General features: G+C 42.6%; 1 protein-coding gene across 4 annotated transcripts in view; it reads right to left on the bottom strand.

Moving 5' to 3' along the window:
- Positions 1-22,016, bottom strand: part of PDE10A (phosphodiesterase 10A) — a 353,258-nt gene that overhangs the window by 163,322 nt on the left and 167,920 nt on the right. For all 4 annotated transcript variants that reach the window (XM_043592730.1, XM_043592728.1, XM_043592729.1 and 1 more), the window contains exon 2: positions 19,918-20,046. In XM_043592730.1, coding sequence (XP_043448665.1) covers positions 19,918-20,046 — 129 coding nt within the window. The remainder of the gene's footprint in view (positions 1-19,917; positions 20,047-22,016) is intronic.

Below are 22,016 nucleotides of genomic sequence, written 5' to 3' on the forward strand. Positions count from 1 at the left end.
TTACACCATTTGACCATTGCAAATAGTACGACTCTGCTCACAGATGTATAACTATCTCTTCCGGCCCCCGCTTTCGCTTCTTTTGCACATGCACCCAGAAGGGGGACTGCTGGATCGTATGGCGAGCTTAGTTTTAATTTTCTGAGAAACCACCCCAGTTACACACAGCAATCGCTTCATTTGACATTCCTACCAGCGGCGCATGAGGGTTTCAATCGCTCCACGGTCTCGCCAACACCTGTTACTTTCTGGGTCGTGCTCAATGTTACTACGGCCATCCCAATGGGTGTGAGGTGGTATCTCACTGTGGTTTTGATTTGCATTTCCCTGATGATGAGTGATGTTGAACACCTTTTCATGTACTAGCCTGGCAATCTGTGTATCTTCTTAAAGAAGTATCTATCCAAGTCCTTTGTTCTTTTTTAAATCTGGGGTTTTCTTGTTAAGTTGTATGAGTTCTTTAGATGGCCTTACCAGATGCATGCTTTATAGATATTTTCTCTTATTTCATGGGTTGCCTTTTCACTCTGCCGACTGTCTCCTGAGATGCATACACTGAATGTGAAGGACAAGTGTGGCTAATCAAAACAAGGGAGGGGCGCCTGGGTGGCTCAGTTGGTTAAGCGTCTGACTTCAGGTCAGGTTATGATCTCACGGTTCGTGAGTTCGAGCCCCGCGTCGGGCTCTGTGCTAACAGCTCGGAGCCCGGAGCCTGCTTCCGATTCTGCATCTCCTCCTCTCTCTCTGCCCCTCCCCCACTCGTGCTCGCTCTCCCTCTCTCTCAAAAATAAGTAAACATTAAAAAAAAAAATAAAAAAAGTAAAACCAGGGAGGGGGAAAAGGGCATCGATGTCAGTTGTGCTAGTACGGGAGCATGAAACAAAATCCTGTGTTGGTATTCTGTGTAGATTACACGCAGGGTGCGTGTGAAGAAAGAGAAACAAATGTAGATGGGAAGAATGGCCATGAATGGACTTTGAACTCTATCCCCAAAGTTCTGCCCCAATGTAGGATTTTAGCCGTGGGCGTTAACATGGGAAAATAGTAAGGGCAAACGCAGGAGTTTACATTTTCAAGCACCCACTGTAACATCAGCACAGAGGACAGATTTTAGAAAGGTTCTTTTGCCAAGACCCCATGTACATCTCAGCCAGGCAGGCTCCCTACACTGGCTGGAACGGCCACCCCTTCCCGACGTCCCCGCTCTGCGAAAGCTCCCCGCTCCCTGCCGTGACCGACCACAGTTCGTCTTCCACTGCAGCTACTTGCTCTGTCAGTCGTCTTTGGAAAAACCCATCTGATAAAAGCAATGCGACAAAGACGTTACAATCCAGGAACAACTTGACATGTAAAACCTCTCGGATGTACGAGCAGTTTAAAAAGTGGCTGGCTGGGTAAGGAAATGCCTTCTCTCAGTGGCGAGCCCCCTTTTTTGCGGGCAGCTGAAACAAAAACATGTGTAAACCGATATACAGTCTTCATTTTATTGCCAAATGAAAAACAAATCGGTAATGTGACCATAGAAATACGTCCTCATGAGAAAATGGACCACTTGGCAGGCATCAAAATATCAGGATCTTGGCATATTTGAAAAGTAGCCAGAGGAAGGTGCCTCTTTACCTCTTTGCCTTGAAATCAGATCATGAAACACGCAGCAGACTCTGTTGCCTTACCAATGACCATTTCTTCTTCCTCACCAGAGGTGCCACGAGGTGCTAAAGTGTCTTCCTTCTGAGGGTTGATGGAGCGGAGGTGGGTGGGGGACGGGCTAAACGGGGGACGGGCATTGAGGAGGGCACTTGTTGCAACGAGCACCGGGTGATGTATGTAAGCGATGAATCACTGGGTTCTCCTCCTGAAGCCACTATTCCCCTATACGTTCACTAACTTGGATTTCAATAAAATTAAAAAAAAAAAAATAGACGATGGGACAAAAATTAAATCAAATCGAATCAATCAATCAACTGTTTTTCTTCCGGTCGCCCTGTGCTCAAGGAAGGAGTCATCTTCCCACCCTGGTTGAGGGAATGTTAGTTGGGAGGCCAGTTCTACGAACTCTGTTTTCCTGGTGACGGACTGACCGATGGTGCAAATCAGGCAGGCGGAGTACATAGACAGGTTCCCCACCCCCCCACCACTTTCCATACCTGCTACGTCTGCGCACCACGGAATGTTACGGCATAATGTTGCGAGTAAATACCCCGTATGACAACGTAGACAGTCAAAGCGACTCTGCGTGATTCCAGAAGCACCGGAAGGTCAGCGCCAGGTAACCAAATACAGAGCGTGCGTTCCATTCCTGTGACGCTTCACCTACACGTCTCAAATAAGGAAGCTGGGAGGCAGTAGGCAAAGGACATCCTCCTGGCAGACACTAGGCCAGACCAGGCAAGAAAAAAAGCTGTTGCCATACCCCACGTCCCCCCCCCCCAGACGGCCTCACTAATCAAAGATGACATCACTCTTCCCTACTGAACATGGATACAGCCTCAGAGTCCTTACTAATCTCCCTCCACCTAATGGCAATCACCAAGTAGCTGTCTAATTATTTCCTATTTGCTATCCCGCACCTTGCTAACATTTGCCGGATACAGAGAGCCCAGAGACTCAGGGTTATACAACCGTCACATTGGAATAACCTCTTTAGGATAGCATTTGCCCAGCAAATGTCTCCACATCCTTGTGCGAGGCCCCTGAGTGGGACTCTGCCAATAGGGAATCCACCAGACTTTTCAGAGCCAATCTCTAGAGCTGGTGTTATTACCCTGAAGTCAGGCTCGTGTTGTGCCACGTGTTGGCCTAAGCAAGGGGAAACGGTGTCATGGCTAAGGGTCCAGCCTCTAGGAGCGCCTGGGTGGCTTGGTCAGTCTGACTTCGGCTCAGGTCATGATCTGAGTTGGTGAGTTGGAGCCAACTGACAGTGCAGAGCCTGCTTGGGATTCTCTCCCTCCCTCCCTCCCTCCCTCTCTCTCTCTGTCTCTCTCTCTCTCTCTCTTCCTCCTCCACCAACTCATGCTTTTTTGTTTCTCAGAATAAATAAATAAACTTAAAAAAAAAAAAGAGTACAGCCTCTAGGGTAAAAACACCGTGTTCGTATCCCAAATCTGATGCTTCACCACCTTATTTCATTTGCCTCATCTTTAAAATGGGGATGAGGGGCGCCTGGGTGGCGCAGTCAGTTAAGCGTCCGACTTCAGCCAGGTCACGATCTCGCGGTCCGTGAGTTCGAGCCCCGCGTCGGGCTCTGGGCTGATGGCTCAGAGCCTGGAGCCTGTTTCCGATTCTGTGTCTCCCTCTCTCTCTGCCCTTCCCCCGTCCATGCTCTGTCTCTCTCTGTCCCAAAAATAAAAAAAATTAAAAAAATTAAAAAAAATAATAAAATGGGGATGATGATAATATCCTTCTCGTAACACTTCGTTAAGGGTTACCTGAGTTAACAGAAGTAATGCATTTAGAATCGTGGTTGACACACAGGTGCAATGTATTTGCTATTATATTTTGAAAATTTAATCTTTACACAAATTTACAACTCTACTAAGATCTTTGGTTTCTTTTTTTAAACTATTTGAGTAAGTTAATACACTTTTTTAATCCGTAGGCACATCTCCTCTACCTGCTCCTTCCTGTTTTTTGGTTGTTTTCTTAATAGCATAAAAATACAATTTTAAACTTTTCTTTTTATAAAAAGTATGGGGAGTTTCTGCAATCTCATGGGCTTTGCTACACTGACTCATTATCTTTTCTATAAATGTTTACTAGTCAGGAATTAAATCCATTTCATAATGCTGTAATCTTATTAGTAATCCCCAGTTTTACTGAAACTCTGCATGTCCATATATAACTTACGTGTATCCCTTCATTCAATAAATATTTAGAGCAAGAATCCTACATAACAGAATACTGTTCTAGGCAATGGACTTGCAGTTCTTAAATTTAGCAAAAATGATTTAAATATATGCTGCATGTAACACTTTTAAATGTGTATGGGCAAAGTATAATAAGCCTGTTTAATGTGAAAACAATATTATACGAAAAAAATAGGGCCGCTTAGGTGGCTCAGTCAGTTGAGTCTCCATCTGACTTCGGCTCAGGTCATGATCTCACGGTCCCTGGGTTTGAGCGCCGCGTCGGGCTCTGTGCTGACAGCTCAGAGTCTGGAGCCCATCTCAGAATCTCTGTCTTCCTCTCCCTTTCTGCCCCTCCCCTACTCTCACTCTGTCGCTCTCTGTCTCTCTCTCTACAAAATAAACAAAAAAATTTTTTAAAAAGAAAAAATATTTTGCATCCAAAGCCACTTCTCTAACTTGCTCTTTAGAGCATCACACACAAAAAAGAACTGAAGTTACAAATCTTAGAAATTACCAGTGTTTAACACATTCCACCTTAAATTTTAGAATTTCATACAAAAAATTTATAAAGACAGTTCTAATAGGACTTATTCTAGAACTTAATTTTCTGAGCCCCACCGTAAAATGATGTACAAAACACTGAATAGGCACTACAGTATGAGGATAATCATGAACCAAACTGAAATCTAAGTGCCTCCACTGACATTTAAAAGAATATTTTAATTTTTTTCACGTTTATTTATCTCTGAGAGGGAGAGAGAGACACAGCACAAGCAGGGGAGGGGCAGAAAGAGAGGGAGACACAGAATACGAAGCAGGCTCCAGGCTCCGAGCTGTCAGCACAGAGCCCCACGCGGGGCTCGAACCCAGGAACCGCGAGATCATGACCTGAGCCAAAGCTGGACACTTAACCCACTGAGCCACTCAGGCGCCCCTAAAAGAATATTTTAAGGCTGTGCGTGAGAAGTAGTATTAAGTCCATCTCAAATAATTCTCATGCATATGTAATTATGAAAATATGGTTGTTCACAAGTGTTTTAAATCTTTAAGTGAAAAACATCACATAAATTCCAAAATAAGTAGTTTTGACTACGATTGACCTAAGGAGATTCAAATTTTAAAACCCTTAGCCTGAGATCAATGCCTCAAACAGCCCTAGAATTAATGGCTCCTTATTGATTGCAAGCGTTTGGTGTTTACAATTAGTCAAAGACAAAGCATTCCTTTCATCGTTTTTATCACTTCCTGTTCCACTGTCTTGGGAGTGTGAGAACTGTCCTTATTTTGTTGTGTCTCTGCACAGAGTTCTGGGCTTTATGAGTCATTCTTAATAACGTTTCACGATTTACACAGATTGGAGGGATGAGGGCTTTCCCTCCTCCCGAATCTGGTCCACGCCATGTGCACTTTCCTCCAAACACATTCGGCATTTTTCCATTTAGGTTTTAACTTGTGCCAAAACCAAAGGGAGCGTTCGTTTACTCCGCTTGAAAATGTCAAAGTTGTACGGGTTCAATAAAAAATTTGCGGCAGAACTTTACTCCTTGATGTTTCACAAACACAGGCATGCACAGTTTTTGCTTCCCTTTCAAAAGATTGAGCAACTGCATGACGAGATCTGTAAGTTACTGATACTGACGCGACCAGCGCGTGGGTGGGAACAACTGGCCGAGATTGAAACTTCGCTGCACTGACTTTTTTCACACTGAACAAGGCACTATAGAGGGTAAAAATCCGTTCAAAATCTATCTTATCAAATCTCCTTCAATCCTGTACATAACCTCATGTTGCCCTTCAGATAAACTCCAAAGCCTTTAAACACAACCTCAGAGGTCCTGCACAACTGGTCTCTGCTCACGTCTGTGTCCAGCTCCTTCGTGATGCTGCACAGGGCTCTCCCCCCGGCCCCGGGGAGTGCTCCCCACTCATGCTCCCTCTCTTCCAACCAGCAAACTCATCCTGCAGACCTCGCACTCTACTGTCCCACAGAACCCTGTCCTAGCTGCAACACAGTAAGAGCTCGTTGCATTAACTCATTATACGCCAACCTTCCTTTTTAGCACTTTCTCCCTAAACTTTGTCCAGTTTTATGGCAATATGATCGACATACCACACACTGTAGAAGTTAGGGTGTACAGAGTAATTATCTGACTTCATAGATCAGGAAATGATGATTACAGTAAGTTCAGTTAACATCTATCATCCATACAGACACAAAAAGTGTCCTTTTCCTTGTGAGGAGAACTTTTAGGACCCACTCTCATAACAACTTTCTTCTGCATCATACCTCGGTGTTAGCTACAGTCATCACGCTGTGCACCTTACGTCCCTGGCACGTATTTATAATTGGACGTTTGTGCTTTGGACCACCTTCCTCCAGTCCCCCCTCAAACCACCCCAAACTCCGGTAAACACAAATCTGATCCCTTTTAGTGTTTTTTTTATCCCACATAAAAGTAAGACCATACGGTATTTAGCTCTGTCTGACTGACTTTACGCAGCACAATGTCCTCAGAGTTGATCCATGCAGCTCCAAGTGGTAGGATTTCTTCCCTTGTCACAGCCGAGTGATATTCCATCGTGCACAGAGACCACCGCTTTTTTATCCTTTCATCCGTTGGTGGACACTTCAATTGTACCCATCTCTTGGCTACTGTAAATAAGGCTGCAGTGAACATAAGGACGAAGATAGTTCTTCTACACTGGTGTGTTCGCTTCCTTCAGACATATGCTCAGCAGTGGAACTGCTGGTTCGTAGGGTAGTTCTATTTTTAATCTTTGAGGACCCTCCAGACTGTTTTCCACAGAGGTGGTACCCACTGACATTCCACCAACGACGCGTGAGGGCCCCCTTTCCTCTCCATCCTCACCAGCATTTGTTATGTCATCGTTGTAAATTTCATGAAGTCTTTAGCGCAGCGAACATGCGGTATTGTATTCGTTTCAGGTGTACAACGTAGTGAGTCGACAATTGTGTGCGTTACTCCCAGCTCGTCCTAAGTGTGCTCTTTAATCCCCATCACCTAGTTCACCCATCCCTCCACCCACCTCCCTTCCGGTAAGCGTCAGCTCGTTCTCCAGAGTTGGTTTCTCTTTTCTTCCCTGTGTTTCTCACAGGCCACATAGGAGTGAGACATATGGCATTCGTCTTCTACTAAATGACTTACTTCACTTAGGATTACACTCTGTAAGTGCATCCTTATCACTGTAACTGGCAAGATTTCATCCTTCTTTACGGCTGAATAAAATCCCATTGTATACACACACTCCTTTATCCATTCACCTATCAATGGACATTTGGTTCACTTCCATAGTGGACTCTTTTTTTTGGATTCTTTGGGGAAATACCCAGCAGTGTGATTACTGGATTGTACAGTTGCTCTATTTTTAATTTTTTGAGTAACCTCCAAACTGTTTCCCACAAGGGCTGTACCAGTTTGCATTCCCAAAGCTAGTGCAGGAGGGTTCCTTTTTCTTCACAGCCTTGCCAACGTTTGCTGTTGCTCGTCTCGTCGATTTTAGCCATTCTGATAGGTGTGAGGTGACATCTTATTGGTTGTTTTTTAATTTATATTTCCCTGGGGGATGGAGCATCTTTTCATGTATCTGTTGGCCATCTGGATGTCTTCTTTAGAAAAACATCTATTCATATCTTCAGCCTTTAATTATTTGTTTTGAGGGTGTTGAGCTGTGCATGTTATATATTTTGGATATAAACACCTTATTGGATATGTCATTTGCAGTATCTTCTCCCATTCAAATAGGTTGCCTTTTAGTTTTGCTGACTGTTTCCTTTGCTATGCAGAAATTTTATTTTGACGTAATGCCAGTAGTTTAATTTTGCTTTCATTTCCCCTGCCTCAGGGGACATACCTAGAAAACTGTTGCCACAGCCTATGTCAGACTTTACTGCCTGTGCTCTCTTATAGGATTTTTACACTTTCAGGTCTCACATTTAGGTCTTCAATCCATTTTTACTTTATTCTTTGTGTAAAGCATAAGAAAGTGGTCCCGTTTATTTCTTTTGCATGTAGCCGTCCAGTTGTCCCAACACCCTTTGTTGAAGAGACTGTCTGTTTCTCACTGGATATTCTTTCCTACATTATCAAAGATTAATTGACCATATAGTTGTGGGTTCATTCTGGGGCTCTATTCTGTTCTATGGATTTGTATGTCTATTTTTGTGCGAGTACCATACTGTTTGGTTGGTCACTACAGCTTTGTAATACAACTTGATGTCTGGATCAGTGATGCCTCCAGCTCTGCTTTCCTTTTTCAAGATTGATTTGGCAATTTGGGTTTGTTTTTTTGTGTGTGTGTGGTTCCATATGAATTTTAGGATGTTTTTTGTTGTTCTAGTTTTGTGAAAAACGCTGTTAGTATTTTGACAGGGATGATTAGATCTGTAGATGGCTTTGGGTGGGATAGACATCTTAACAATATTTGTTCTTCTAATCCATGAGCATGGGATGTCTTTCCATTTCTTTGTGTCTTCATCAATTTCTTTCATCAGTGTTTTATCAGAGGATAGGTCTCTCACCTCCTTGGTTAGGTTTATTCCTAGGTGTCTAGGATTCTTAAAACAATTGTAGATTGTTAATCCTACAATTGTAGGATTCTTAAAACAATTGTAAATAGGATTTCTTTCCTGATTCCTTTTTCTGCGGCTTCAATATTTGTGTGTCGAAACGGAACAGATTTCTGCATGTTGATTCTGTATCCTGCAACTTAACCGAATTCCTTGATCAGCTCGAGCAGATCTTCTGTGGAGTCTTTCATGGTATCTGTAAACGGGAAAAGTTTTACTTCTTCCTTGCTAATTTGGATGCCTTGTATTCCTTTTTCTTCTCTGACTGCCGTGGCTAGGACTTCAAGTATGAGGCTGGATAAAATGGTGAGAGTCCACCTTTGTCTTGGTCCTGACCTTAGGGGAAACAGTTTTTCACCCCTGAGTAGAAGGGTAGCTGTGAGTTTTTTATATATGACCTTTATCACGTTGAGGTGTGTTCCCTCTAAGCCTACTTTCTTGAGAGCTTTTATCATGAATGGATGTTGTACTTTGTCAAATGCTTTTTCTGCATCTACTGAAATGTCCCCATGTTTTTTTTGTCCGTTCTCTTACCGATGTGATGCAGGACGATGACTGATTCTATTGCATCCCGCTTGATTGTGGCAAATGATTTTTTTAAATGTATTGTTGGATTTGGTTTGCTAATATTTTGTTGAGGATTTTTGATTTTTGCATTTATGCTCATCAGAGATTTTGGCCTTTAGTTCTCTTCTGTCATGTCTCTATCTGCCTTTGGTATCAGGGTAATTAACATAGGCCTCGTCGAATGAATTTGGAAATTTTCCCTCCTCTTCCATTTTTTGGAATAGTTTGAGAAGAACAGGTATTAACTCTTCTTTAAATGTCTGGTAGAATTCACCATCTGGTCCCGAACTTTTCTTCCTTGGGAGTTTTTTTGTTTTTATTAGAGATTACATTTTATTGCTGGAAATTGGTCTGTTCGAAATTTTTATTTAAATCTTTATTTTATATTGGGGTGCCTGGGTGGCTCGGTCGGTTAAGCGTCCAACTTCGGCTCAGGTCATGATCTCACAGTCTGTGAGTTCGAGCCCCGCGTCGGGCTCTGTGCTGACAGCTCAGAGCCTGGAGCCTGTTTCAGATTCTGTTTCTCCCTCTCTCTCTGCTCCTCCCCTGTTCATGCTCTCTCTCTGTCTCAAAAATAAATCTTTATTTTATTGAGAGAGAGAGAGAGAGAGAGAGCAAGCACAGGGGAGGGGCAGAGAGTGAGGGAAAGAGAGAATCCCAGAGGTTCAAACTCATGAACCATGAGATCATGACCTGAGCTGATATCAAGAGTTGGATGTTAACTGACTGAGCCACCCAGTCGCCCCCATTCTGCTCAAATTTTCTATTTCTTCCTAGTTCAAGTTTGGAAGGTTGCATGTTTCTAGAAATTTATCCATTTTTTTCTATGTTTTCCAATTTGCTGACATATAATTTTTTATAATATTCTCTTATAATCCTTTATATTTCTGTGGGGTCAGTTGTTTTTCCTCTTCCATTTCTGATTTTGCTTTTTGAGCCCTCTCTCTCTCTTTTCTTTGATGAGTCTGGCTAAAGGTTTATCAATCTTGTTGATCTTTTCAAAGAACCAGCTCCTGATTTCACTGATCTGTTCTATTGTGGGGTTTTTTTTGTTTTTTTGTTTTGTTTTGTTTTTTAGTTTTGATTTTGTATGTTTCTGCTCTAATCTCTATTATTTCCTTCCTTCTACTGGTTTGGGGGTTTGTTAGTTCCCTTTCTAGCTCCTTTAGGTGTGAGGGTAGATTGATTATCTGATATTTTTCTTGCTTCTTGAGGTAGGCCTGTACTGCTATAAACTTCCCTCTTAGAACCACTTTTGTTGCATCCCAAAGATTTTGGACCTGTCTCTTCTCTTTTTTGATGCTAGCCATTCTAGCAAGAGCTGATACCTTACTGTTGTTTTGATTTTCATTTCCCTAGTTGGTGATGTTGAACATCTTTTCATGTACCTGTTGGCCATTCCTATATATTCTTTGGAAAAATGTCTACTTGGGTCCCTCGCCCCGTTTTAATTGGATTATTTGTTTCATGTTTTGTTTTTGTTTTTGTTTTTTCTTTTGCTGTTGACTTACATGAGTTCCTTATATATTTTGGATATTAACCCCTTATCACACAGATGGTTTTACCATTCATAGGTTGTCTTTTCACTGGTGAGTTTTCCTTTTGATGTGCAAAGGCTTTTTAGTTTGATGCAGTCCCACTTATTTATGTTTGCTTTTGTTGCTGTGCTTTAGGTGTCCTATCCAAATATTATTGCCAAGACCCATGTGAAGGAACTTTTTTCCTATGTTTTCTTCTAGAAGTTTTATGGTTTCAGGTCTTCCATTTAAATCTCTGACCTATTTTGAGTTAACTGTCATGAATGGTGTAAGATAGAGGTCAAGTTTCATCTCTTCCCATGTGAATGTCCGATTTTCCCAGCACCATTTAACGAACAGACTGTCCTTTCTCCACGGAGTATAACTGACTCTACTGTGAAATATTAGTTGACCTCATATACTTATTTATTTCTGAGCTTTATTCTGTTCCACTGGCCTATTTTTTTTTTTTATGCCAGTATCATACTGTTTTGCTTAATATATCCTGAAATCAGAAAGTGTAATTCCTCCTGCTTCATTCTTCCTTCTCAGGAATGCTTTGGCTATTCAGTCTTTTGTAGTTTCATATAAATTTTAGGTTTGTTTCTTCTACTTCTGTGAAGACATACCATTGGAATCTTGATAGGAACTGCACTGAATCTACAGATGGCTTTTGGTAGTATTGACATTTTAACAGTATTAATTCTTCCAACTTATACATACAGGATAATCTCCATTTACTTGTGCCTTCTCCAATTTCTTTCATCAGTTGTCTTGTAATTTTCAGACCAGAGCTTTCGCCTCCTGGAGCAAATGTATTCCTAAGTGTTTTATTATTTTTGATATTACTATAAGTGGCATCACTTTCTTTTTTAGATAATTTGTTATTTGTGTATAGAAACAGTACTGATTTTTCCATATTAATTTTGTGTCCTGCAACTTTATTGAATTCATTGATAAGATCTAATAATAATTTTTTGGTGGAGGTCTTCAGGACCTTCTGTATATAAAATCATGCCGTCTGCAAATAGAGACATTTTACGTCTTCCTTTCCAATCGGATACATTTTACTTCTTTTTCTTGCCTAACTCCTCAGGCTAGGACTTCTGGTACCATATTGAATAGACGTGTCAAGAGCGGACAGCTTTGTCTTGTTCCTGATCTTAGAGAAAAAGCTTTCAACCTTAGCATGTTATATAATTTACTTAGGATGGAGGGACTGGGTGAAACCGGTCAAAAGTCACAAACTTCAAATTATAAGGATGTAATGTACAACGTGATGACTATAGTTTACATTGCTGTATGGTATATTTGAAAGTGACTAAGAGAATAAATTGTAAACTTTTCATTTTGTGCCCCCTGTAGAAACACTAAGTTCCATTACAACTGAATTCATGTCCAGTGCTTAGCAAATGCAAAACACACAGTAGACAGTTGGTAACTTTTAGTAAAATGAATGAATTTTAAACCAAAAATGATGACCCTGGGACAGAAATTGAGCTGTGTGTTTTTCTAGACCCCATTTCACCCGCCAACTTCCTATGTAACAGTCTTAATGACCAATGATAACATATTAGTGAGGGAGAAGCAAAATGCAGGAAAAAGCCAATAAGGGACTGGGAAATATACATTGTTTATTATACCTTGCAATGGAAAAGTAATCAAACAAGCAGAGGATAATTGGTGTAAACTGAATTAGAATGACTGAAACCTGGGGAAAAACCTTCCATATGAGAAACTCTAGAAGTTCCTTCTGATGTTTACTCTATTTCTTTTTTATTAAAAAAGCAACATATACAAGAATATAAACTTATAAATCCCCCAAATCCAGAAACAACCACAATGACATATTTAACTAGCTCTTCGTCTACACAATTATATGTAAGATTATTACCTTGTAAAAGATGGCACTATATCCTGTTCTGCAACTCACCATGCTTCAGTGAAGCTACCAATTAAAACACCTATTTTAGGGTTTTTTTCCCCCACTTTTCCTATTACAGTCAATGCGGAACATGATAGCCAGTTAAAATGAGAGCAGAAAGGCAAAACATTTTAACACTCCCTTCTCCCCACTCTTAAAATACGAAAAATAGGGGCGCCTGGGTGGCGCAGTCGGTTAAGCATCCGACTTCAGCCAGGTCACGATCTCGCGGTCCGTGAGTTTGAGCCCCGCGTCAGGCTCTGGGCTGATGGCTCAGAGCCTGGAGCCTGTTTCCGATTCTGTGTCTCCCTCTCTCTCTGCCCCTCACCCGTTCATGCTCTGTCTCTCTCTGTCCCAAAAATAAATAAACGTTGAAAAAAAAAAAGTTTAAAATACGAAAAATATTCCCACCCTCCCTCCCAGGCTATCCCAGAAGCAAACCACAGCAAGCCCCACAGCCCTGCCTTGGATCCTACCAGCCAACACCAGCACCGCGTTCGCCCTGGCACAGGCCCTCCGTGCCCAGGACGGGGGCTCTCAAATGTTAAACTTGCACTAGGATTACCTGAGGGGGTTTATCAAAACACAGATTTTAGGTCCCACTGCAGGAGTTTCTGACTCCGGGGGTTTTGAGTGAGATGAGGCCTATGGCATTTCTAACTAGTTCCCGAAGGATGTCCACGGTGATGTGGGAATCCCACCAGAGAATCGGTGGCCTCGATGAAGAACCAATGCCCACAAAGAGCCTTCTCAATCTGCACACCTCTTAGTGGCCTCGGTTCTCCCAGCATGGTCCTGAAAACCCACACTGCACCACTCAGCACTGGATTACACAGCCTCCGTTGCTGTACTCTCACAGTACCTTCTTTCCACACCAGAAGATTACGCGTCCCTCAAGGACAGTACACACAAGGAACATGGCTCCTGTGACTCACCAGGACCCCAGGACACAGCAAATAGATGCATCTGCTTAATCCACAGGCCCCACCTGACTGGCTAAAAGCAAACGATGTGCATCTTAAAATCTCGAGCAAATTTATTTCTAGTAAAAATTTCTGTTTGCTAGACATTGGGCTACATGTTTTCCAACATCCACACCAACAAATCCTGAAACGATCTTACTCTCTGATTATGTGTTTATTATCTGTGTTCTCCTATCAGAAAGTGACCTTCGAGGGAGCAAGTTTTTAGCCCTTGTTCTCTAATTACGTTCCCATAGTAGGTACTCAGGATTTGATTCATTCATTCATTCATTCATTCATTCGAGAGAAAGAGAACAGAAGCATGAGAGAGTGGCAGAGGCAAAGGAAGAGACAGAATCCCGAGCAGGCTCTAACCAAGATCATGACCTGCGACGAAATCAAGAGGCGGAATCTTAACCGACTGAGCCATCCAAGAGCCCCTCAAGAAATACTTGCTAATCGGCATACTGAATCACTGGTTAGGGAAATAAGTACTATCTGCTCACATTCCAGCTACAACTTGGCCACTCAACTAGAAATTATTATTCAATCTTTAATCAAATAATCTAGATCACTGTGAAACGTTCGGGCAGCTTTTAAAAAGTAGATTCAAAAAATGAGAAATGGTTGTACCACTCATCTCTCACAAGTTTTCATTGGAGTTTTAAAAACCTGTGTTAAGTAGAACATCGACCTGGATGTTGAAATACATTCTATTAAGTAGATGCAATGATTTTAATTCAACATCCTTTTCTATTACACGGACAATCAGAAAATACGATTTTTACTCAGAGAAACACCGATGAAAATAAAGTGCTTTCAAAAATCCACTAGCTCATAACATTTTCGTTCATTAGAATCACTCATAAACAAAATTTCTGCCGAGGAAATGCAGTAATGATGTCGAATGTACAAATAATGGGTGCCGGTGGTAGGAACTTTACAGATACTGCAAAAACTGCTTCCGAAATCAATCTAGCTTGTAACAAAGCTACTAAAATTATTTGAACTAGTTTCATAATCACTAACAATGTGTGATGACCTGAATTAACCTTTAAAATTTTTTTTTTCAACGTTTATTTATTTTTGGGACAGAGAGAGACAGAGCATGAACGGGGGAGGGGCAGAGAGAGAGAGGGAGACACAGAATCGGAAACAGGCTCCAGGCTCTGAGCCATCAGCCCAGAGCCCGACGCGGGGCTCGAACTCCCGGACCGTGAGATCGTGACCTGGCTGAAGTCGGACGCTTAACCGACTGTGCCACCCAGGCGCCCCCTGAATTAACCTTTAAAATTATCAAAATCCCAATCAACTTGATTAGATTGCTGCAGAGCGCAAACACTCTCAAAAAGAATATATTAAAGATACACCTTTGCACGAAGATGAACAATTAACAGAATTCATGGAATACATCAAGTAACTCTTTGCAAATGAACTTTATCCCCCTTCTAGTAACCAGATTGTGAACTTATGGTTATTTATAATGCAAATCAAGGCATTCAACACATTTTGTTTCCATTCCAAAAAAGAAAATAAAAAGACCGAGATATGAAATTTCAATGTGAAGACGAAACTTCCATAATCGACACAAAGCAATTTCAAGGAGAAGAAAGTGCACAAAACGAAGTTCCAAGTAAACCATTTCAATGATGTGGGTTTTTCCTTATTCATGATATGGACTAATAGTTAACACGTAATTTATTAGTGCCCTACTTACTAAAACCTTCTAACATTGCATGCCTTGGCAAACTAATTCATGCCCCATTAATTTAATATCCTGCGACATTATAAACACTAGCACAGAAACCATCTGTTACACGCTAAGCAGGACTAATGCTCCTGAATCTGCATTTCAGGCTGCATATAGTGGGTTTAGGGGACAGGATGGAAATCTCACTAATTCTAGGTAAGAAGTATTTAGTAGTTTTATTTGAATGAAAATTGTTCCATCTCTAGAATCATGGAGAGGTGAAAAATATGGAGTAACTCCATCCTCTGAGGAAAAAAAAAAAGGAAGCCATTCATGTATTTGTTGAAAATATTTAAGGCAGGTGACAGCACCAATGTTTTCATTATTAATTATTGGACATGTATGGACACACTGACGGTGAGATGGTTTGCTATTTAATATTTCAGACATATAAACACAGTAGTAACAAATTCTTGGACATAAAAGACACTGCTACTCATGATTCTTAAATGACTTGGGTTCAATCAATCACCCTCTTGAATACCAAAAAGCTTCCCTTTAGAATATGAATATCACAGTTACGTTTTGGGGGTTTTAACAAAGCCCATGTATTTTAAATATTATTCTTTTTTTAAAATTTTTTTTTCAACGTTTATTTATTTTTGGGACAGAGAGAGACAGAGCATGAACAGGGGAGGGGCAGAGAGAGAGGGAGACACAGAATCGGAAACAGGCTCCAGGCTCTGAGCCATCAGCCCAGAGCCCGACGCGGGGCTCGAACTCCCGGACCGCGAGATCGTGACCTGGCTGAAGTCGGACGCTTAACCAACTGCGCCACCCAGGCGCCCCTAAATATTATTCTAATACCAGGAGATGCCAAATACAGTCATACTGACTGTACGTACGTTTTTACTAACGTAGAACTAAGTTTTTTACATTAGAAGCCAAAAGGGGACATCGCTGAGAGTCCAAGTAATTCAGGATTCTTCCCGAGCATAACTGAAATACTGAAATGGCATTAGGGACGTCAAACTGTGCTCCGTCTTGGAACCTTCCCACCGGAAATGCAAAGGGTAGGATCTTCATCGTATCCTAACGTTGATTTATCACTTTGACAGTTCTGCCTTGATACTTGTGGAAACGTTAAATAGTTTAGTAATCTGAGTCTGGATGAGTACCAGCTGGGCCTGTCAAATGTGCCTTGCGTAAAAATTAACGAAAAGTACAAAATTCAGTAAAACAACTCAATTCATGACCTAGGTAACTTTGTTTGCTTCCTGAAAGTTTTCCCAAATCAAAGTATGGCTGTGAGTTACGGGTACAGTCCCCGATACTTTCAGGGAATATTTATACACTCTCTAAATGAGAACCTAAAGTTTTAAAAGAAAGAAAGAACCCCTACCTCCAATTCCCGGCATCGCTTGAAAACCAACTGTTTGGGATTTTGGATCCGAGGTCCACCTCCAAAAGGCAATTTGCCTCGCAAGTACAGACAGAACTCTGCGCTTTTAAAATGCAAATGTTATGAAAGCAGGAAAATCAAACTGACAACAGTAACAGTACAGACTCTGAAAATGTCAATCTCTGAAGACACTGGGCGGGGGGGGGGGGGGGGGGGGGGGGGGGGGTTCGGCTTTCCCCAACCCCCTTCTCTGCCAACACAAAGCAGAGCGATTGGCTGTGGGGCGGACCCCTCTGCAGACCATCTGGCTCAGAGCCCCCGGGCCTGGACTATGTCCAGCCCCGGTCAGACTAACCGGAAGGAGGCAGAAACTTACGACTCTCTTCGACTGGTCTGAGCACCAACTCGCCGGAAGCCTAACCATCTAGAATCTCAATAGCGCTTTACAGAGTTTGCTACCTACACGAAAAGACAACGCACCGGGCGGGATTTGCAAATCACAGTATAGAATCCCTTCCCTCTGGAAGCTTTCCAGTGAGCAGGGGGGGGAAGGAAGAGCATGAAAGTAGTTCTGGTTCCACGCGCAATACTGACAACCGGTGGCCACTTGGAGGTTGAGAATCCAACCCTCCTTTGTTCGTTCATTCGAAACGTTCAGCGCGCCCCTCCCCGCGGCATCCGGGGTGCTGCCGGCGAGGGATACACAAGAAACTGCGACTCCCGCCGCCAGTGCCCCCCAGGGGCTCGCCGGTACCGTCCGGGGATCACCCTCGACCCAGCAAGGGAAGGCGGCCACGTAAGCCTCGCTCGCTGCCGGCAGATGTGAACGGTCACCACCCGCAAAACCCCCAGACGCTACAGCCGCCCTGGTCACGCAGCCCCGGTGCACGGGGAGTACCGCCGCGGGGCAATCGGCCCCCCACTCCGTCTTCAGCTTCTCTGAGCACCGAACGAGCAAGGCGCTCCATAGAACAGCACGTGCACGAAGGAACGCCGGCGGTTTGGACAGCGTGACGTCATCGTGACGCCATCGCGACAAAACCGCTTGCAAGCCGCGAGCCAGCCGGACGTGTGAGAAGCAGACGTCATCTGTACTCACTCATTCGCTTAAATCTGAAATTTCGCAGATGGCCTTTCTGGGAACGGAGTGCCGCACCCCTTCACGTGACCTCCCCGTAGCGTAGACCATTTCCACACGAGGCCGGCTTATCCGTGGTTGAAAAATAAGCTACGTGAGCGTTTACCGAGTCCTTGTGCATAAAGCACGGTTTCCCTCCGTCCGCTTTCTCTCACTAAACTGACACAAAGGGAAACGATCCGGACAGGCCCGACTTTCAATAATGTTCTCCCAGAACTTCTGTCTCTCACGCTTTCTGTTCCCGGGTCTGGCGTGGAAACAGAAATACCACCCCCTCCCCCCCAAAAGCCCTCTCCACAAAAATGTCCTTCCTCCGAGCATTTCCCACGAAGCCCCTTGGAAGGAGAAGGAGGCCTCGTCGAGGAGAACACAAAATCGTAAAACGAGTAAGGGCGCGATGGAGACGCGACACAAGGCTTCAGCCTCAATCCAGAATCACACACGAGACGCGAGGACCCGGAACTGGCTTTTAGTAGTTCCGCAACAGTGGGCGGGGCTGTCCCCAAGCCACGCCCACAGGGTTAGCCCTAAACCTGGGTTGCCCGGGGCTGCAGGGGCTGCGTCCTGAGTCCCCAGAGGGTTCTCCCTGTTGGGAGGGGCGCAGGGGCCCAGCCGCCCGCAGGCAGGCTTACCATGAAAGGTTCCCTTGTAGTGTTTCCGCCCTAAGCTGCGCGCAGCCTGTCTGCAGGGGCCCCACCGCTACAGGGAAGCCCCAGGTCACACGCATTCAGCTTCTCTTGGTTCCTGATCCCAGCAGTGGTCCTGAGCCCTCCGGGGGGCCACCAAGCGAGATGGCCTCTGTGTAAGGGCAATTTTGTCTTCAGGTACAAGGGAGCACTGCTTCAGCTCCACTCTGCTATTCTCAATAATCATTTACCTCTTGAGTGGATGTACTCAACAGTGTAAAGTAGTATTGGATTAACCAATACAGAGAACAGATTTGAAAGACACGGAATGGCACATCCAAATCGTTATAAAAATCTAAGCGTCGTTTAACAACATCACTGTAACACTAAGACGCGACGCAAGATTTGCCATCTTCTGAGCCCTATACTCAATTTCCCATCTCGTAAATATCCCTTATTGCACTATATTATTATCCATCATTATATAGCAAGTTGATGAAATCTGCATCTTTATATGAGGTGCGTTAAGCACAACTAAGTCACACGTTCAAAGCGTCAAACATCTCAGACTGCTTCCAAATGTCTGAGGTATGTTATAGCTGAATATGCCACATCAAGCTTTGTTCTATTAAAAGCTGTGATTGTTTTGAGAAAAAAAAATGCTACGTTTGTTTCTGCAATTTATTTCTATTTCTCTCTCCCTCTCAATCCACACACACATACACAGACTCACGTACATGTACTTTAAAATCTAATTTGTGTTTCAATGTCAAAAGCTCTCTTTTGTAAAGTTTCTTTATTATAAAAACTCTGCAAGAAAATTATAGACACTTTGAAAATTAGAGGAAACTCAGCCCAAGGAGCCTACGAGGGCCACAGATCTAACAGCATAACATCTTAATAGTGATCATTTATAAGCTTTACTTATGGCATTCTGTTACACTAAATAAATTTCCAGAAAAATAGCATATATTTGTTTCTGACATAAAAGTTCTTCATAGAGTCAAAATCATATGTAATATAAATTTCTACTCTAAGAAGAACATTCTGGGAAACAAGAAGTCTTATTTGGCCAAATATAAATTCATTTAAAACTATGCCACAATATTCAAATCCAATATCTTAACACATGTTCAACTTGGGAGGAAATTTATTTCACTTCCCATCCCTTTTGAATCCACATTTCTTTTGTCATAAATATAACAGCATCTTAAGTTCATGAGTGTGAACAAAATGTCTAATGCAAAGTCAAGAGTTCTCTTCCTACTGTGTCCACATGTAAATTATTTAATGATTTCTCTTTGCAAAATGCAGTAATATAAATACGTTTTTGAAATCTAAAGAACATTTGTATAATCATTAATAATAACTGCTGAACAAAATCAAGGCTAATATTACTTCTGCATTTTCAACATGTCATATCCAAATACATTTTCACAAGTACTTTGCCAAGTTTTTGTAGCCAAGGATCTTACTTCAGTGGATTTATTTCCTCTCATTCTAACTTCTTTTATCTTTTGAAACACAGTGAATTAAAAATGCTAATTCTGTCTACTTTATATTTTCTAGCATGCACTAAACACTCGGTTTTGTTTGTTTGTTTTTGTCGCCGTAAACTAGAAAACAATCCCCGCTCGATCCGAATGAGATCTTACCTTCTGGCTTGTTGTTTTTCCTCTTCAGCCATTTTTCTACGGTCTCGGCACTAACACTCTCAGATACAAACTCATCTAACACCTGGGGATGAAGGGAAAGATACGCCTTCACTTTTTCATCTGTCAGACCTGGGAAAGAATTAAAAAGACTAACATTAACCTGGATGACACCTCTGTGAGCATCAAACATATAGAAAAATGGCCCGTTATGCTAAGATTGATCTGAAATATAAAAAGAACACAAAGATGTGTACACATACATGGAATATTATCCATCCACAAAGAGGACTTAAGTCCTGATACATGTTTACAACACAGGGGAAACCCCGAAAACAGTAGGGTAAATAAAAAAACCCAAACACCAAGGACAGATATCCTCTGATTCCACTTCTATGAACTACGTAGAACAGGCAAATTCACAGAGACAAAGTAGATTAGGAGTTACCAGGGACTGAGGGAGGGGAGGATGGGGAATTTACTACTTAATCGGTTTCCAGGGAAGGCAAAGTTGTAGAAGGAGACAGAGGTCATGGTCACAGTACACACGGGGAGTGTAATTAATGCCAATGAATTATACACTTGCAATGTTCAAAATGGCAAGTTTTAGGTTATGTATATTTTGCCAGTATAAAAAAAAAACAGTAAAAATGGCAAAAGTTAAAACTTTAGCAACTTGAAACTACAGACATGGGGCGCCTGGGCAGCTCAGTCGGGTAAGCGTCTGACTTCAGCTCAGGTCATGATCTCACAGTTCACGAGTTCGAGCCCCGCACTGGGCTCTGTGCTGACAGCCCGGAGCCTGGAGCCTGCTTCGGGTTCTGTGACTCCCTCTCTCTGCCCCTCCCTTGCTTGTGCTCTGTCTCTCTCTCTCTCTCTCTCAAAAATAAATAAACATTAAAAAAAAATTTTTTTTAAGCTACAGACGTTACATCACGTTACACAGCTGCTTTCCAATAGCACCTTTCAGTGTGTACTTGGGCCGGCACTGTGCTCCCGTGCTGTGCAGGGAAGCCTTACCAAGCACTCAGATCTTTCTGGAAACGGTAACCACTGCTTCCAATCCTCAAGGTGAGTGAGACTCTAGGAGGGGAAGTGAACAGGAGAATATAATACTGGTACGGTTGAGGTGCTAAAAAGGTGTTTGTGGCACAAATTCCCATCTTTCGTTGCTGGCAGCACAACGTACCCTTTCTCTCAGGGGCACGCAATCCAATGGTATTAACAACAATCAGCTCAGGATGATCAACAACTGTTCCCTGCTATTCCATGTTATGTGGTCAGTGTCAGTGAAATCAATTTTCGGTCTGATAACAACAACTGTTGAAGATACACACGGGATTTTCAGGCAAAGTGCTTTTGCATATTTTCATGTTGAACGTACAAAATCGTGTGTTGTGAGACTGGTGCTTCGTGCTGGTACGCCATTCATCAACCAACTCCAAATCACAGACAGGCTATCAATAATTGTAAATCTGTGACGGCAATTATTTTTCACTACCGTGTCCCCTCTGTGAATCACTCGATAAATTACCATCCTTAGGGACAGTCAGATAAAAAAGGAAATAGAAAATTGTACTTTCAGTGACCAAAAGAAGAAAAGGAAGCATATCCTTATGACTCCAGGGAATAAGCTGCCTGTTCCCGACATCAGACCAGCCACAGAATTAACATGTGTTAATTAATTCTGCTGGGGACTAAAGTCACAACCCCTACGATGCTTCGATGCTTCGAGAGAATGGTATAGTCGAGAAGGCAAATAATTTCTTCAATGAATTCACTACTAAAACAGTCAATTTACGCTACAGACAGACGGATAGCTACGGATGTATAATTACACAGTTGTATTAGACAAAAGAAAACTCTGACCCTGTCTGGCCAGGGGACAAAAGAGTCCCCGTGGTGTAAAATTCAGTTTGAGAAGTTCTACCAGGTGCTGAAGATAAGACTCAATAAAGTGAGAGGGGGCTCTCCTGACAGAATAAATCACAGTCCCCAGGTACAAAAGGCACAGGACGTTGAAGTAAACTGACGGCTGACTTGACCTCCAAGAAGACAGACAATGCAAATTTCACACTCTCTTCAACGGTGTCCTTCGGTCC

Source organism: Prionailurus bengalensis, chromosome B2 (assembly GCF_016509475.1).
Source record: "Prionailurus bengalensis isolate Pbe53 chromosome B2, Fcat_Pben_1.1_paternal_pri, whole genome shotgun sequence".
NCBI classification, from domain to species: domain Eukaryota; kingdom Metazoa; phylum Chordata; class Mammalia; order Carnivora; family Felidae; genus Prionailurus; species Prionailurus bengalensis.